The 18,053-nt window shown below is 56.7% G+C and overlaps 6 protein-coding genes across 6 annotated transcripts; 2 read left to right on the top strand and 4 right to left on the bottom strand.

The window, feature by feature from the left end:
- Positions 1-711: 711 nt before the first annotated feature.
- F5Z01DRAFT_635363 (D-Tyr tRNAtyr deacylase-like domain-containing protein) lies at positions 712-1,398 on the bottom strand (the record flags this gene model as incomplete). The annotated part of the gene is made up of 4 exons (XM_046262144.1): positions 712-750; positions 801-994; positions 1,046-1,318; positions 1,392-1,398. The coding sequence occupies 4 exons, from the start codon at positions 1,396-1,398 to the stop codon at positions 712-714; spliced, it is 513 nt and encodes a 170-aa protein (XP_046119671.1).
- A 761-nt stretch (positions 1,399-2,159) lies between these two features.
- F5Z01DRAFT_619536 (CCR4-NOT transcription complex) lies at positions 2,160-4,258 on the top strand (the record flags this gene model as incomplete). Its single annotated transcript, XM_046261095.1, has 4 exons — positions 2,160-2,414; positions 2,488-3,559; positions 3,608-4,142; positions 4,201-4,258. The coding sequence occupies 4 exons, from the start codon at positions 2,160-2,162 to the stop codon at positions 4,256-4,258; spliced, it is 1,920 nt and encodes a 639-aa protein (XP_046119670.1).
- Positions 4,259-7,438: 3,180 nt separating this feature from the next.
- F5Z01DRAFT_673040 (uncharacterized protein) lies at positions 7,439-8,449 on the top strand (the record flags this gene model as incomplete). Its single annotated transcript, XM_046264890.1, has 2 exons — positions 7,439-7,992; positions 8,056-8,449. The coding sequence occupies 2 exons, from the start codon at positions 7,439-7,441 to the stop codon at positions 8,447-8,449; spliced, it is 948 nt and encodes a 315-aa protein (XP_046119669.1).
- Positions 8,450-10,358: 1,909 nt separating this feature from the next.
- Positions 10,359-11,428, bottom strand: F5Z01DRAFT_556404 (uncharacterized protein). Its single transcript, XM_046260664.1, has one exon. The coding sequence runs from the start codon at positions 11,207-11,209 to the stop codon at positions 10,577-10,579; it is 633 nt and encodes a 210-aa protein (XP_046119668.1). The 5' UTR covers positions 11,210-11,428; the 3' UTR covers positions 10,359-10,576.
- A 219-nt stretch (positions 11,429-11,647) lies between these two features.
- On the bottom strand, positions 11,648-12,754 carry F5Z01DRAFT_620099 (cyclophilin-like domain-containing protein; the record flags this gene model as incomplete). Its single annotated transcript, XM_046261126.1, has 1 exon — positions 11,648-12,754. The coding sequence occupies one exon, from the start codon at positions 12,752-12,754 to the stop codon at positions 11,648-11,650; it is 1,107 nt and encodes a 368-aa protein (XP_046119667.1).
- A 549-nt stretch (positions 12,755-13,303) lies between these two features.
- F5Z01DRAFT_652033 (uncharacterized protein) lies at positions 13,304-17,736 on the bottom strand. Its single transcript, XM_046263257.1, has one exon. The coding sequence runs from the start codon at positions 17,301-17,303 to the stop codon at positions 13,557-13,559; it is 3,747 nt and encodes a 1,248-aa protein (XP_046119666.1). The 5' UTR covers positions 17,304-17,736; the 3' UTR covers positions 13,304-13,556.
- Positions 17,737-18,053: the final 317 nt, after the last annotated feature.

Raw genomic sequence — 18,053 nt, 5'->3', positions numbered from 1 at the left:
AAACGCCAAGAGGCAGCGGCAATACGAAGAGCCGGGAGGGTGACCGGGATGGCAAATGCTTGTTCGCGATAGAGCTGTTGGTTGATGTCGGGGGCTGGGTTCATGGCCTGTCACGATTGCGGGGAAAGCCTGGGGTCGACACCAGACCACGCGCTATCAATGTCCCGGTTGATCACATTTCCACCAATCGAGGGAGTGGTATCCGTACCATGGAGGGGACTGTCCATGGCTAAACTGAGGTTTCCAGGCTCGAACGTGGTCTCTGCGAAGGTGCGCTGACGCTTGGACTCTGAAGTAGGTCCTTGCCGGCGATTAGGAGCTGAATGTGAAAAGAAACGGCCTAAATCCGGAGAGAGACCCAAGACTTTACAGTCAATGCTTCGCGAGCTCGGCCTCGCCTGGTTCGATTTGTGGTTATCGCCACTGGTCTTGCTGCCCATTATCAATGGCTCCTCACCAGCCCCAAGGCTGCATGGGACTGGACATCGATCGGGCATTTCCCCGTTCCTATGTCCTGCTTGGGGTCTGCACCCGAGAGTAGGTGTCGTGGATGCCAAATACTTGCTGGTACCATCTGTGCGGTTCAAGGCCGCAGCCAGCGATGTCAACTCCTGTCGGACCCCTTTTCTTCGATGACGCGAGGAGTTTCTGTGAGCCTGCATTCCTCGTTCATGAGTCAATGTGCAGCATTGAAGTGCCGACATTCAAGATCTATTCTATCTTCTCGCCGGCTTGCAGCTCTAGCGTGACCTGGAAAACTTGTGAGCGCATGAGCATGGACTTGGAAAAGGCTCACTCACCGGACCATCATTCACCAAGGCGACCTCCATCATCGCCTGGAACACTCCGTCTTTAACCCGATCGGACTCGTATTCCTTCCTCACAGCGCCGACAAAGTGGTCGTATAACCGCTTTGCGTCTTCCGGGTTGGCGGCCCCGTGAAAGTCAGGTTTGGTGCCCTTTTTTGTGCGAGCAAGGAGTGTGAATTGTGAGACTACCATGCGTCAGCTGAGGTTGCAGTATGCTTGACCACGGGAAGTCATACCGCACAGGATCTCGCCACCTATGTCTTTGACGGATTCCTTCCACTGCATCTTGTCAGAACCAAGAGTACAAGTTCTTGAAGATGCAGAACGAACCTTGGCGCCATTTTCGTCGTCCCACAACCTCATTTTTGTGACTTTGGCCGCAATGGCGTTCATCTCCTTCTCGGTATCATTGGGGGCCACAGCGGCAAATACCAAGATCCCTTTGCCGATGGACGACACTACCTCCTTGTCGACGGTGACAGATGCTGAGAGGACCCGTTGAATGATGGCTGCAACATTACGCGAGATGTAAGTTGGGCGCTCATCCAGGGGCAGTTGCTTTTCGTGGCAGAGGGATCATACCCTTCATAATGACTGACGATGACGGCCTGCGATTGCGACGAATATACGAAAACGAGTGATCGCAAGAACGGAAATGAAGCTAGGAAGTCTATGACATGAGATCTTGCACTGCAGCACAGTGAGGAGAGCGTAGAGAACGGGCAATATAAAACAGGGCCGAATCTGGACAGCCGACCTCCTGCGGCGCCAAGAGGAGACGCGTGAGGTCATGTGAGCGGATATCAGGGAGAAGCTCTTCAGCGCGCTTAACACGAACAATGCTGAGTCATGTACCGAACAATAGGCCACGACGACAACAACCTGTTACACAAGCAACAGTATTATCTCTCAGCCTCAGAAAATACTTAGAAAAGTCTGCGTACAGTGTTTCGCCTCTCCAAGCTCTTTCAGAATTGGCTCAGTCTCGCCGTTCAAGGTATCTTGAGCACCGTAGTCCCAACTGCCTAACAAGCCCCTGGTGGCCGCTACCTCCCGCCCTGGACCAATGATGCCGCTAGCTCAACCTTACGTATCCGAACGCCATCTCAACTTCGAACGACCACGACAGGCTTAGGAAGCTTCAAGACTGCGGCGATCGCAACCGACGACAACAGATCTCAGGCAGATCATTTGCAATTGATTTGCGGCGACTAGAACACGCCCTGTACTCCAGAATCGGGAGCATACCCCAGAGCGAGAGGGTGCACATCCTTCACACTGACCCCACGAAAGCAAACGACACTTGAACACAACCCCCGAACCAGAGGCAGCGCGCCTCCACAGACCACAATGGCGGCGCGAAAACTACAGCAGGAAGTCGACAAGTGCTTCAAGAAGGTGGCGGAAGGCATCGCCGAGTTTGAGTCCATCTACGACAAGCTCGAGCAGTCCAACAACCAAGCGCAGAAGGAGAAGCAAGAGGACAACTTGAAACGGGAGATCAAGAAACTACAGCGCTTGCGCGACCAGATCAAGACATGGGCGGCCAGCAATGACATCAAGGACAAGGCTCCGTTAATGGAGCAAAGGCGGCTGATAGAAACGGTATGATTGACGATGGCGACAACTGGCGGCAGAGCCGGTGCGGCAAAGAGTCGGCGGAACTAACCGAGAGCAGCAAATGGAGAAGTTCAAGGCAGTGGAAAAGGCCATGAAGACCAAGGCGTATTCGAAAGAAGGGTTATCAGCAGCCGCGAAACTCGATCCGAAAGAACAAGCCAAACTGGACGCGGGCGAGTTCCTCAGCAATACGGTCGATGAGCTGGAGCAACAGATCGAGGCCCTCGAGGTCGAGAGCGAGCAATTATCGGCGACGATGAAAAAGGGCAAATCACAGCGCGACAAGGCCGAACGTATTGCGCGGATTGAACAGATCATCGAGCAACACAAATGGCATCAAGGCAAGCTGGAACTCATCAGGCGGTCGCTGGAGAATGGTGGCGTCGACACGGACCAGGTCATGGAACTGGAAGAGAGCATCAAGTACTACGTCGCGGAGGGCATGAACGACGACTTTCCAGAGGACGACGGGCTGTACGACGAGCTTGATCTCGAGGAGGAGGAGGGGGCATTCGGCATGACCGGCGACGACAAGAACTCATCACAGGATGGTGGATCTGTGGTCAACGAGGAAGCGACGCCCGAACCCGAACCAGCGAAACCGAAGAAGCCTGTGAAAGAAAAGGAAGAGCCGCCAGCAGCGGCCACAGCAGTAGGAGGACCAGCAGCGGCGATACGAAAATCATCTGCTGCGACAAGGTCTCCTCTACCGGCCCTGGCGACATTACATACTCCGTTACCGACAATCAGCAATGGAAGCGCGAGTGGGCCGGCGATGAAGCCTGCGCAGGCGCCAGCGAGGCCGACCGAGGGACTCAAATATGCGTCAGCAGCAGCGGCGGCGGCAGCAAGCGAGAAGAGCAATGTGGGCATCGCGCCTTTACCGCCACCGCCGGGCGCACCAGGTCCCTCCTCTTTGCCCGATGGACAGTCACGCGCGAGCGCCACGAATTCACCCGCAAGTGCGTCGATACAGCCCGCGCAGTATGACTCTAAGCAATCCACGCCAGCGATGATGTACGCCGAACCAGAAATTCCCATCACGATATCGACGAGGGGCAAGAAGAGCAAGGCCAAGGCCGCGGCAGCAGCTGCGGCGGCGGCCGAGGCCTCGGTGGCGGCGGCGAAGGGTTTGTGGCTTTTTGCACATTGGACAAACCGGAGGCTAACAAGCACAGCGCAACACACGAATGGCCACACCAACGGCATCAAGCCTATAGAGGAGGAGCCGGAGGAGGAGTCCATCTACCACCTGCCGTCCTCGCTGCAGGATCTCGTGGACGCGTACGAGGCTACCAAGGACAACCGACCTCACCCAGCGTCCGGCGCAGCGTACGAGATGATGAAAGCCGCATGGGGTACCGAGGAGGAAGACCACCGTCCAACCGCTGCCGATGCCGAGCCGCCAACAACATATCAGCGCAACGACAGGGTGGCCAAGGCGGCCGCGGCGGCCAGGTTCCCCACGCAACCACTTGCGCTGTTTGGCGACCCGCGACTATACTCTCGCATCGACCCGGACACGCTCTTTTACGTGTTCTACTACCAGCAGGGGACGCCGTATCAGCTGCTGGCCGCGCAGTGGCTCAAGCACCACGCGTGGCGATTCCACAAGCAGTACCAGACCTGGTTTCAGCGCCACGAGGAGCCTAAGAGCATCACGGAGGACTATGAGCAGGGGACTTATCGCTTCTTCGACTACGAGAGCACGTGGTACGTATCTGCTGGTGCGGTTGTTGCAAGGTGACGTGCCAAGCTAACAGGAGAGCAGGATGAACCGTCGTAAGGCCGACTTCAAGTTCGTCTACAAGTTCCTCGAGGATGACTAGATCAAGGCGCACGCGTGCTTATGCTTTTCGGGACAGGGAAAGGGGGATGGATGCAGGCAGGCAGGCAGGCAGGCGTACAAGGGTGACGGCAGCTGCCCTCACTTCATTGCTTTCTCCCACGGCACAAGGGACGGACGGCTGGGACTGTTTGTTGTATTACTTAGGTATCGCAGGTCATGCGCGCTCGGTAATCAGGATTTTGTTTTGTGCTTGCTTGCCTTGGGCTCCGATTCTCGGCAAGTTGGATGCTTGCCGAGAGACGCTAAGCCCATGTGATTGAGATAACGAACGAGGCGAAAGAGGCCACTTCGGAGGTCTGCGCATCTCATCCGGTGAAAGGCTGTCTAGCTGGAGAAGAAGTGACTATTAGCCGTGATTGAGGGACACATGCTTGGTGCACATCAGTATTGTGTCTCATGCTGTTTGCCGCGACATGGTTACCCCTGTTGCTGTACGCAGCGATAGGAACCATGGCACGATGACGGGGGTACTGTGTCTGGATGAAACGAAACTGGCCCCTCCATAGTCATAGGGATCAATCTGTTTGCGCCTTCACGTTGGTGAGCTGTCGCATCGCACCAGTGTTGGCGAAGCGATGAGTGACGTAGGGTAAGTTAGTAGGTGCTACTGGTCTGGCTTCAACGAAGGCACCTCAGCTTGATCGACACAGTAATTACCGCGTAATTATTTACCAGACTCTACTACGTAGTCCGTACGGAATGAAACTTTGGCTGCTCCGGCTCGGTCCCGTCCGTTCACACAAGGGAGATGAGTGAACTGTCACGATATCGTTGCACTGCCTCCTCCGATTTCCCCAGTCTACTGTCACAGCCCACAACAGCAAGCGAATAATAGTCCACTGCCGCGACCATGAACAAATGGAACCCGACAAGGTAGACTAGGTGTCGGGAATAACGGTGGATAGGGCTCCTATTAGCCGCGACTACTTGTACATAGGGAAATCGTCACTGTGACTGAGCATGGATTTGGGTTTTGCTGCGATCCTATACCCATGTCGGCCTCGAAGCACCGTGCGATGATCCCTCTCTCGACTCCAAATGTCGCCAGCAGCAGGCACCGACTTTCTCTCTCTAGGCAGACATCAATATCACCAATGAAAAGGCCACTTGCGTGAGGCGAGGATGATGTGCACCTGTCCACTCATTTGGCGGTCACGTACTTCTCCTGATCCATCTGCCAGTCTCAGTCCCAATGAACGGCGGAATTGATGGACATCTGCTGGAGGTGATGGACGCAGGAAACATGAATGATGCAGACGAGCCGACATGTACGCGCTTAGATGTTGGCACTGTGCATATCCAGCGAAGGCTCTCAGCTCGCTACTATCACAGGGGGCAGTGCGTGCAGCGTTTCCACGGCCCCGATTTGAAGCTCGGTCAACTGCACATGCATGCTCACTCATCAGGGTAAATGGGGGGGAGGGGGCAGGTCACAGACCACACAAATGCTTCGCTGTCGGGCGGCTGAGATTCCTATTTGACAATGGCGACTGGCGAGTAGGACAACAAGCGACAGCACATGCGCAGCGCGTTCCATTCCCTCATAAGGTATGTTGTTCCCATTCGCATCGTCATACGTGCATACACGCCAGTCTCCAGTCCGATTTGGCACCCAGCCCCAGCCCCCCTGTCCATGGCTCCAGTGGGCTGGACCTCCGTTGAAGCCCTTTCTGCTGGTTGGACAAAATGGCATGGAGTTGCCGTTCGTCGTGCATCGCTGTCACGAGGGCCTGTGGCTACCAGGTACTTGCACCGACTGCCGGGTGTCTCGTTTTACAATTTACAGGCGAGTAGACGGGGGGGGGGGGGGGGCCCTTTGATCGGGACTTTTCTCTCCTACCTTGAGTCTTGGATGGATTCCCATGCAGTTATACCTCCCAGTCCTCGGTGTCACGAGGGACAGTTCGTCTACAAACCTCACAGGCGATTGGACTCTGACGGATCGCGCAGTGCTGGACAAACTGCTTCACGTCAACACGTCAACCCTGTTGCACCTCACCTTGGGAGGCCAGAGCCCGCATTGTCACAGTGTGTCATGCATGCATGTGGAAAACAGCTTCCCCGGACTGCTAACCGTAGTCTGCGCGCGCCAGCCAGACTGAACTTGCAATTGCTTTAGCCGCAGGTCACTCACTGTCTGCCTCCGACCCAGACCCCACCCGACCCTCTTGCCGCTTCAGGACACTCACTCGTAGCTCTTCACCACTGTAGCTTATTAGTTGCCGGAGAGATAATGCAAACTAGATCACGAGGTCTCTTGTCTGCGCCCTATCTATGCCAGATGGCTGTACCAGCACCGCCTCGCCACGCCCTTTTCCCTTGGTCTTTCTGCCGCTGGCCTGGCTGGCTCTGACAGGATTAGGGCCAGCCCGCGAGCACAGAGCTCTCCACTGCTTCTGTATGGAGTGACACGATCTCATCTGCACACCTGGCATTGGTCCGTCGACACCCTTGTCCCTGGAATACATACCGGTAAGGCCCAGACATGATCTGCGCTATCCGCACTGTGGTTGCCAAACTCTGCTGTCAGTCTCCCAGGAAGCTGCCGGCAAGTGGTAATATGCCCACGCCCTCTTTGGCTGTTTCGTCTTCCCGTGGAACGACCAAAGTGGTCGGTCACCTCACCCCGGTACGTACCTACATAGTAGTGCGTAGGACTCTGGACGTGCCCACCGCCTCACTGACCAGACCGGAGCAGGGCAAGGTTTAATATGCAAGATGGCACGGGCTTGGCACCTGAGCCTCCGTAGGGCTGGGCAGTCGACGTCCGATCCCTTATCTGCTGTACATATATATCTTCTACCCATCGACTCGACAACCTGCCCCTTCATCTCCCTTCTTCACTTTACTCATCTATTCTTTTTTTTCTCAGGTGTATTATAGATTGCATCGCGCACATACTATTTTACATGTTCCCCTCCCACGTATTGCTTCCCACGGTCTTGGCAATCTCTCCAAGACGGATCTTCTTCTTCGGCATATACTGCGTTGAGCCTGCCTGAGCGCGGCTCTCTCTCTCATCGCGTACCAATAGAACAGAAACGAAAAAGCACGAGATAGAGCCTGTGTTTGCCGAACGATGACCAGCAACACCAACTGGGCTCAGGCTCTTCCTGTGCAGTTGGGGGACAGGTGTGGATCGAAGTACCTGGAAGACAACATGTCCTTCGACGAGCTCGAAGAATTCTTCTTTGGCATGCCGGACCTGGACACTCCATGTCTTCCTCAGCAGCAGCAGAAGCAGCAGCAGCAAGCAGCCTCCCTGCCACCCTGCCAACGTCTACAGAGCGTACCTCTCGAGCGCTGTGACAGCTCAGGGGCCCAATCGTTCCAGTCGACGACCACCTGCGACTCGTACCATAGCGCACCCATGGACATGGGCTCCTGGGACGGTCCGTTCAGTCCGTACAGCTCCTTTGACCCAAACATGAACATGCTCAGCCCAGCCACCGCCTATGGAACGAGCTGGGCCTTGGTCTCGCGCCTCACAACACCCCTTTCGCTTCCCACCTCGCCAGGCATGGACTACACAATCTCCCCTGCATCTTCCTTCGACCCTTCGCCCAGCCTGCCACCGGTCGCGCCGACCTCGTTCCCAAGTCTGGCCATCCCCGAGCTGGACCTCGCCGCTCAGTGTCCTTACTCCGCTGCGGCTGCGGCTGCTCCTGCTCCTGCTCCTGCTCCTCCATCTCCCCCGTCTCTCTCCCGCCAACGGTATGCTCATCGTCACCATCCCTCGTGGAAGTCCGCAACAGACATGGCTGATCGCAGACACAGGGCACTCTCCAGTTCTACCAATATCCCCTGCCCCCACTGCCCTCGGCAGACCCCAAAGGCGTTCAAGCGCCGTGCCGATCTGAGTCGGCACATTACCCACATGCACTCTGTCCCCACGCAGAACTACCCGTGCGACTACTCGCGGTGCTCACGACGCCAAGACCCCTTCCATCGCCGCGATCACTACAGGGACCATCTACGCGAGTTTCACAGGGAGGACATTGAGAAGCGGGGCGTGGACGAGGGCGAGGCGTGGTATCAAGGCAGGAACGTCGTCAAGGCCTGGTGGAGGTGCGGCCGCTGTCTGTGCCGGGTGAGCGTCGGGCGCTCTGGATTCGAGTGCCATGAGTGTGGTGGCGTCGCGGGAAGGAAGAGGCGGGAACTGCGAGCATGACTGGACTTCTTCCTCTGAGTCTCTGTGCAGATTCAGACATCACGCATCGTGGTGGCGGTGGTCACAAACACAAAGGGGGGGCATAGGCATGGAAGACTGGCGGCATGCACGGTATGCGGACCAGCAGATGATTTGTCGGCGTTTGGATACCCAGCAGGAGCGAGCGTTATCTAGTTGCATTTCTTCTTCCTTGTATCTTTAGGCAGCTACGAACTTGGGTCTTCTTCCGCGTTGTACAGTGCAGCTTTCTTGAATCCATATTATCATCGCGATGCTCTATGATCCTTCTGGTCACCGACTCGCCCATCTCTCAGCTCGATCAGGCTTCCATTAAACAAACCAATCGAATTCCCCGTGCGCCCGTCCGATGGTCAAGAGCCAACGGCCCAGTTCATGACCTGGCGGTCCTGGCCCCCATGTCAGCCCGCATTTGGAGTGGAGAATTCAAGATGCACGGAAGCCTTCTAGAAGGGCGGGGGGTGGCGGAGTGACAGGGATCCTGCCATCGAGGCTGAGCAGTCTGCCCTGCCCGGTAATTAGACTGCGTATCCGTACATTCGTAGGACACGCAGGCTCGCTTCGCTTCCCCCTTGGTTTGGCCCTGTGGGTGCCATTCTTCCGTCCTCAAAGGTGCCAGGTTTGTCTCCAATGTGACCGCGAGATCAAGGCACGCACTTCAATTCCGCAGTGGACGGGCCTGCAATATTCGCATCGCCCTAGGCTGGAGCGCACCTGACACCCTACGTCACCCCGCAGAGGCGGCAGTCGCCGGACCGCCGGTGTACTTCTTTCTCTCAGGAGTCAGGAGTCAGGCCTCAATCAGCCTCGTCGGCTGTATCATCTTTCCCACACATCCTCGATCGGGTCGTTATCATCGGCGCCTGGCGCCAGTCCCCGAATCGTTTGTCTCTCGGTGTCTGTCCAGCCGTCCAGCGCCTCCCCCCTGCCTCGTTTCACTAGTTTACCGAACGGCTGACTGGCGATATGAGCCGGTCCCTCCATGGACGAGAGCCTGCCCACATATCGAGCGGGCGCTTTGGGCAACCTTGGAAGTTCTTGTTTCTTGAAGAACACTGGCTGACGAGTGGTGCTCTGATTGGCTTCCGGGGGAGGAGGAGGAGGTTCGAGCTCAACACTTGCCGATTTCGCCGCATCTGTCGGGCAAGCCGAAGCTATGCTGACTGTCTGTGATGCTGTTATCGAACCCGTCGTCGTGGTCAATGCCGGAAGTGCCAGGTTGTGTGGATCTGAGTCCAGGTTGGCAAGCTTGACTTGACCAGTGGGCGACCTCATGAGCCCCCTTGCCGTGCACGCCAGCGCCTCCTCCTGCGCCTGGTGCTTTACTTGAGACACATCGATATCATCCAGGAGATACTTCTGCCAAATCTGCTCCTCGTCTTCGGCAGACACCGACGCCTCGACGCACGGCAGAGGCATGTTCTTCGGAGGGGTCGTGTCTCGGTGGTCAGCCAGGGACACCCCCCTGGCGCTCTTCTCGGGATCAGCGTCGAAGCCCTCAAACCCCAAGAGTGCTTCTGCTTCAGGGGCAAGTGGAAAACTGGCAGCTTTGTCATGGAATTCTTCGGTAAGTCTCAACGCGGAGGGCGAGGCTTGCCACGCCTGCCTCACACCAGGAGACGTCGGTCCGCTTCGGTCGCCTTTTGTACACGTAGGCTCTTGCAATTCCCGCATTTCCTTCTCAAAGAGACCAAGCCATGACCCCCAGTGCTGGTCTTCCTTGAAGCTCCCGAGATCGCCTGCCCTGGGGGCACCGGCATCGGCGATTATACTGCTCGGAACGTCGGTACCTGCTTCCGACGAGCAAGGTTGTATGAGCCTCGTCTTCTCTTTGCGAGGTTGCGGGTGAACGAGCTTTGGTACCGAGGTGATGTTGTAGTGAAAAGTTCCGCCGTCATCGGCCTCAAGGTCTCTGGAAGAGTATTGTGTAGGTGTCGAATTGCGGGTTTGTGAACGGCAAGTGCTATCTGTGGGCGCAAGAGTGCCTGGGCTGTCTAGTACAACTCCTGAGGGCGAGCTGCTACGTCGTGGCTCCAAGTCTTCCTCACGGACTGAGCATAGCCCACCTTTCTGGCTATCCACACTTCTGACTGTGTTGCCTTTGCGACTCTATCGGAGGCTTTTGTCGCCGATGTGCAGCCTGATCGACTCGTGATCGTGTTCGCTTTCCTCGCGGTTCCGGCCAAGCAAACCACGGTGGTATCTGGCGCTGGGTGCTTTTGCTGTCCTCTTCAGATCCTTATATTGTATGTGCATCTGATCTGGCTGTATAGCTGCGGGCTCATAATCGAGCACCAACGGCCTCTGCAGCTCCAGTCCAGTCCAGTCTTCTTGGCCCAGTAACTTTCGACGCTTTGTTGTCAAATCGTATCGACCGGGATGCGAGGGCGGGTGTTGATCTTGCTCCGTCTGAGGGTATCCAAGCGACTGTTGTGTCCCAAGAGCCGGGGTATCCGCCTCTCCCTCGGATGCTTCACTCGATAATGGCACCAGCTTCCTTCGGTTGAATATCATCGACCCTCTTGATTCTCTCGAGCGATCCAGTGTCTGCCTGGGCGATGGTGACGCTTGCGGGATGTAGCTCGGTATGAACGGGGCCTCAGAGGTGCTTTCGCGACGAGATCTCGAGTCTTGCTGTTGACATGCGCGTGATTTAGCGAAGTATTCCTTCTGACGGGCCGTATCGGGGTCGAAGCCTCTGCGGCGAGAGTGGCGGTTGAGTGTGCTCTCAGTCCAGTTCATGGCGAAATTGAATTGACTCTCGATAAAGCATTGGCATGACTGATGCTACCAAGAGCGATGGAAGAGGCTGGTGGAAGCTTTTGTTCTGGCCTTGATGTCACCCCGACTGAGGGCAGGAGCCAAGGAAGCAGGTGATGAGAGTGGAAGGAACCCGCCACAACCCAGACAACCTGCTTTCAGCACCCTCACAACACTATCAGATGCTTGTGAACATCACTTCGAATCGGTGCATATAGCACTTAGCTTGCTTTGGATTTCATTGACTTGACGACCTACAAGGGCAGTCCAACTCGCGAAATTCTGATGCATATTCAACACAGTTCGCCTCCCTGGTACATGCAATGCTCTCCCCTCAACGCCAGCAAATAACCGCTCTGATCATACATCCACAGATCTCCCGCTCGAAAACGTGCCCAGTCTTCAAACCTGGACAGACGTCTACGAGGAAAAGAACTTCTTCAGAGCCGCCTTTTGCTTGGCGGCCTGTTCCTTCGCGCGCGCCCTGACGCTCTCCAGCTCCGCAACGATGGCCCCATCGCCGGGACACAGCTTGCTCGCTTCCTCCAGATCCTTGAGCGCCGCCTCGCGGTCCTTGATCCTTACCTCCGCGTAGCCCTTTCGGAAGAGCGCCTTGCCCTTGTCCTTGTCGGCCAGACCTTCGACGGCAAGGGCGCGCGTGGCGTGAGTGATGGCATCGTCCCATATCTCGAGCTTGGTCGCCATGAGCGCAGAGTTGTTGTTCAGCCCGAACCGCAAGGTGTCGAGCGCCTTCTTGGTGTCGGCGGGCTCTTTGTCGAGATCAGGGTCCTCGTTGAGGTAGCGCAGACCCTTCTGATACTTGTCCAGCGCGACCTGCAGCTTGCCCGCCTTGAATGCCTTGGTGCCGTACTCCTTGCACGCCGTGGCGATCGCGAGGACGCTCTTGGCGTCAATGTCGCCCTCACCCTCCCAGTCCTGGGGGAAGTCGGCATATTTGTCGCCAAACTCATCCGGCTCCTGTACATCGGCGGAGACCGCCTCGTCACCGGCGAGCTCACCACAGTCCTCAATCTTGACATCCTTCACGGGCGCATCGCCAGGCGCGGTCTGCGTGTACTCAATCTGTCGGACGACGTTCTTCCCGGAGAGGACCTTGCCGAAGACGACGTGCTTGCCGTCCAAGTGCGGTGTCAAGGCCGTTGTGATGAAGAATTGACTTCCGTTGGTGTTGGGCCCAGCATTCGCCATGCTCAGCAGAAATGGCTCGTCGTGGTTCCGCACAAACTTCTCGTCCTCAAACTTCTCACCGTAGATGGACTCGCCACCCGTGCCGTTGCCAGCTGTGAAGTCACCACCCTGGATCATGAACTCCTTGATGACCCGGTGGAAGATGGCCCCCTTGTAGTGGAGGGGCTCGCCAGCCTTGCCAACGCCCTTCTCGCCGGTGCAGAGTGCGCGGAAGTTCTCGGCGGTCTTGGGGACCTCGTTGGCGAAGAGCTCCATGTTGATGCGGCCTATGGGACGGCCGCCGATGGAGATGTCAAAGAAGACGCGTGGGTTGGCCATGATGAGCGGCTGTGAGTGTGGGTTTTTTATGAGTTCAATGGAGAGTGTATGCGATGGGTGACGGCTCACTTAAGTCGAAAAAGGGGTATGTCGAGTGGAAAAGTAGAAGTGATGAGGGTTCAGAGGAGAAGTCGTAACGAGGTCAGACTAAACTGAGCCGATGGTGGGGGCAGAGAAACAGATCGAGGGGCAGCGAAGCGCAGCTTGATGCCAGGCAATCCTCCAAGCCTCTAGTTACATGCGTGCTACTCTGGATGTACAGTAGATTGGCTGCGGGGTACCGACGGCTCCGCGCCTCGTTCAATTCGTCGCGAAAAGCCTATAAATGGCGTTGCCTGACCAGATGTGAATTATGACTCGGGGGTTGTTTACAAACACAATCAAACATATAAATCTATCCAGATCAAACCAATGTCCACGAGCAAAGGGTTACACAAATGGTGGGGGGTTCGTTCACATCAGGTACCTGTACCTCAATATGCATATGGAGGGGTAGAACGCTGTAGTGGAACGTTCTAGAGAGCTTCCATCACAACTCACACAGACATACAGACAATCTCAAAGTGCAATCATCACGCTCTGTTCGCTATATAGTTCCCCAAAAAAGGGCCTTGTGGGCACGCTGATACGTCCACAAGCAAAAGCAATGGTATTTTCCCTCGTCCAAGCCGACCCTCTCCCAAGAACAGGTTGCCCAAACGAGGCACGGTAGGTGAAACATCGTATAGAAATGTCGCTCATAAAGTCGTCTCGAGATTTTTTCGCCAGCCAGAATGTGTATTGTGCCACGGAACTTCCAAGGTCACCTCTTGTCCTTGTCCTTATCCTTCTCCTTGTCCTTCGCGTCGGGGCTCTCCGCTCGTCCACCGATCCTCATGATCCCGCCCAGAATCGTCCGCCCAATCTTGCCATTCTTCGCCCTGGCAGCGCCGCTGGCGTGGCGCAGACTGTTTCCCTTGCCGGTGGGATCGTGCGCTCCGCGACCCCGTTTGACGTCCTTGCTCTTGCGGTTCGCTATGCTTGGCTGCGCGTCATCTGGTGCCTCGCTACCTGATGAGCCGGGCGGATACAGCAGATCAGCTGCCGAGTGCTCGTTGCCCCACGCAGAGTACGAGTAGTTCTGCGATTCAATCAGGGAGGCTTGCTCGAGCAAATCGGCGAGCTCGTCGGCGGCAAACATGGTCGTCGTCGACGGGTCCACCTGGGTCAGAGCCTCGTGGCGAGCGAGGCAGGCATCGGCCCGCTGCTGCAGAGCCGCGCACAGGTCGCTGAAGATGAGCAGGTCGCCTTCAATCGGCAGCTTCGCCCCGTCAGTCGGCTTCAGGTCGACCCATAGCTTGACAAGGCTCGCGTAGCTTCGTGACTGGTCAATGAGGAAAGGCATGCTGGGGAACCCCTCGCGCGCCGTCGGGCTGAGTCGGCTCAGGATCGTAATCGGCGTGCTGTAGCTTGCATGCAACGTGCGCGTCGACCTGTCGGCAGGCAGATCGCACACTCGGTCGATGTAATCCCTAAAAACATTGCGCTGAGCGTTGAGGAAGCGGTTCATGGGCTCCATCCATTCCTCGCGCTTGCCAAACGTTGACAGGTTGGCCAGTTTCTGCAGCGCCTTGGCGATGAGCGTAAAGGTCCTCTGCGCCCGCGGTCGGGGGTGGTCACGCAGCAAGCCGAATAGTTTCGGCGACAAGATGGCAGGGCAGATGAACCGTAGGAAGAGAAAGCCGGAAACGGCAGTATAGGCGACCGGCCGCATGAAATCGCCGTAGCGGTCCTCGGCCACCGCACGAACGTACTTGAGGATACTCCTCAGCTCGGGGTTGAGCTTGCCGGCCGACGCAGCAATGCAGTGCCACACGCTGGTGGTCAAGTCAATGAGCTTGGTCCAATGAGGCTCCAGTTCCCCATTCTCTTTCGAGATCTTGCTCGGGTCCACCTCGCAATCAGGATCCAGCTCGTTGATCTCAAAGATCTTGTCTCGCAACGTCTCCACGAGGAACTCCTTGCCCAGTCTCCGCATGTGCAGCTCCAAGGCTTGGGTGAGCAATGTGTTCCCGCGAAATAACAGGTTGGCCTCGCCAGCCAGGGACTTGCTCATGTCTCGCACCATGAGCTCGCGATCTGGTGCCGAGTCGGCAGACTCGTTGGATTTCAGACGGTTATTGAAGCGGTACTTTTTCAGTGTCGACTGGTTGCCGATACCATCAATCTCATCTTCGACCAGTGCCATGAGCCACTCGCTCGCTTTACCAGAGACCTGAAAGATATTCAGAAACAACTCGGCCAGCCGACGCAGTTGCCCGGGAAGAGTCGTCGAGATCAGCGTCGTGATCCCCGAATTGAGGTTGTGCAGCATGTCCGCAAGAGCTTGGTACTCTCTGGCTAGCAGCACAATGTGCTCCTCATGGACAACCTTGATGAGCATGGTCCCGATCGGCTCGTCGTTCTCATCTAATATCGGCAGCCAGTCCTCGTGCTCGCGGATGCCGGCGGTTGTGGCAACCAGAGGGAGCTCAACCGTGCCGACAATGGTCTCGACCTGGCCGGCTGTCTTCTGGTGGGCTGAGATGGGGGATGGCCCTGGCGTCGAAGGCCCATCCTCCACCCGTTTCAGCACCACTGATAAATGAGGCATCGAGGAGGGCAGATCGGTGAACTCGCAGTCTTCTCTCCAAAATGGCTTCTTGGTCGCCATCTTTGTTGTTGTCCTTGCCCTGACCTCACCATCCAGGATCACCTCTGCCAAGTAGTTTCCTGTTGGGTCTGATGCTTCTGCTTTAATAGCCTTTTCCATGGTCGCAGCATTGGCCGGTGAAGATGGCGGCTTCATTTTGGCTTCGGTGACTCTGACCAGGATCGTCTTCTCGACGCGAAACACTTCGCCCTTGTGAACCTTCTCCACGTCGTCGATAGCCTGTACTTGAGCGTTTTCCGGGTTGTCTACTTTATACACGTCCGGGACCGCGAAAGCTCTCAGGAGAGCGAAAAGGACTTCAAAGTGTATCCGCGAATCCATCGCCACGTACACGGGCCGGTAGAGACTGAATGTACGCGCAGTGGAGGCGTACATGGGGAAAATGGCGATGCAGTACTCCTCGTCTAGTACCGTCCGATCTAATTGCTGTATCGCGTTCCGTGAGAGCTGAGCCATATCCAGCACGGCTATAATCGTGCCGTCGTTCTCAGCAATGAGCTTGAATTCGCCATTGTCCTGCAGGATGACGGACACCCTTCGCCAGGAAGCCACTGCGCCTTGTGATCCTCTCGTGGACGGACGGCGCATTATGTCCCTCGCGTTTTGCGCTGGGCCCTTGTCCCAGACAAGCAGGTTACCCACCTTGATCGCGTTGCTGTGCTTTGCATTTTCTGTCGACAGAGCCCTCCTGACGAGCTCTGGCCTCACGGGGCTGACGGGGCTTGCTGTCCTCTGGCTTGTTAGCTTTACCGCAATGGGCCGCAACTGTTGCCACGTCAACAAGGCAGCCAACCAGAAGTCAAAATCCTCCGGTATTAAAGGGTGAATCAGCACCTCAATAATGGGATTCGACGACACCAATTCCAAGCAGCGTTTGTTCGCATCGGGATAGTCCACAGGCAGCACTCGACACCCTCGCAGATCCGCCACTAGAGGGATGTGAAAGGGCCCGCTCTGGCCCGAGTCGAACATGAGGCAGCCCCTCTCATCGTCAATGTAGGCCACACCCGAGTGCCAGGGTCCTCCCATCTCGCCCTGGTACTCAATTTCGCCCTTCATTTTGCCGCACAGCATCTTCATCAGCGCAAAGACCTTGCAAGGGCTGTCGGTAGGTACGGTGAACGGCAGGCAATCGACCGAAGGGGGCGGAGAAACGCGCGGTGAGGTCGGTCGTGAGGACTGCCGTTTGATCAACCGCCGGCTGGAGCCCTTCTTCTCGCTCTTGATGATCGTGGTTGTGATGCTCGGACTCGCACCCGTGGGGCTCGGCTCATACCCGCGGCCGGCCATGATCGTCGGAAATCCGGTTGACTCGAGACCGCCGGCTGGTTGTCGCTGGTCGTCGCCCGAACTCACGCTGCCCACTCTGTGCCTCGTCTCAGCTATTACGCCTGGCGGGGCAGCCCTCTGGCCCGTGAGCATGGCGGTGTCCATTGTTCGTGTGCGCGGCCGTATGCCTCCTCCACTTGTCAAACGGTTCGGTAAGGGCGGACTCGCACCCTCGGTCTCTTCGTAGTCTTCTCCGAATGAATCGTTGAACACCATGCCTCGCCGTCTGTTGTCGCCAGGTATTGAGCGAGGCGATGTCTCCTGCGAAGTGACCCCGCGTAGCACGTATGTACTCTCCTCGGACGTCCCAGGGAGTGCGCCCCTATCGGGTGTCACGGCGCGAAGGGTGACGTCCCTGCCATTTGGAGAATCGGTCGCCCGTAAGGCCATGGAGGCGCGAAGAGAAGTCCCGCTCGCACGCTCCATGGCATTACGTCCGGGGTCGAGGGCAGACGAGTCGCTGGTGGCAGCGGTAGCAGCGGTGCTCCCGATCCGAGGCGGTTGAGGGGGTGGGATGTCTTCGGCCATGGTGGATGTGGTTGTGGTTCGGCTATACTGCCATGGCTTGCGAATGCGGTTGGGTGAGGCTCCTCATGGGCGCAGAGGCAGTAGGTGCCCGCTCGTCTAGTACGTTCGTGCGATAGGGATGAATATAGAGGGAGAGCACGGGCAGGCTACTGCTGAGCCGTAAAAGGGAAGCGCACGACGGTAGCAGGATGTCAGGAGTAGTACGGGTACCCAGGTAAGGTAAGGTAAGGTAAGGTACGTGAGGTCAAAGAGCAGTCGGCTGGCGGGGGCGGCCGTCGTGAGTTGTCGCTGGTCTGATTCGTCGCGGGCGGGGAATAGAGAGTGTCCACTGTCCGCCTGGGTCCTTGCACCCCTGCCTATACTAGTACTGGATCTGGTGTGAGATATCGCTCCAACCCTGTTGCTTAATTGGATCAAAAAGGGTAATATTGTTCCGGGCTTGATGTCTACGGCAAGTCATCAAGCGACTGCATGTGGCCCAGCCTCCTGGGTGCACTGACGCACGGCACTCGAATAACTTAGGTACGTTGGTGATGGCATTTGACACGTTCCGACTTGCACGGAGTGTACGTGCGTGCCTACATACAACAGCCGAAAACGTCGACTTGCAGTTCGCCACAAATTATGACCGGGGTTGTTCAATGAAGAACTTGAGAAGACTGGAGCTACCTTATCGACCGGGGTTTGTGAGTCGCGAGATCGGTCTTCATTGCGCTAGGACAGCCAGCCGCTAATTGAGCTGTACTAGAC

This window comes from Emericellopsis atlantica, assembly GCF_019669845.1.
Source record: "Emericellopsis atlantica unplaced genomic scaffold F5Z01scaffold_9, whole genome shotgun sequence".
NCBI classification, from domain to species: Eukaryota; Fungi; Ascomycota; class Sordariomycetes; order Hypocreales; family Bionectriaceae; genus Emericellopsis; species Emericellopsis atlantica.
Note: the sequence above shows the minus strand (reverse complement) of the source record. Positions and strands in the feature narration are given on the sequence as shown.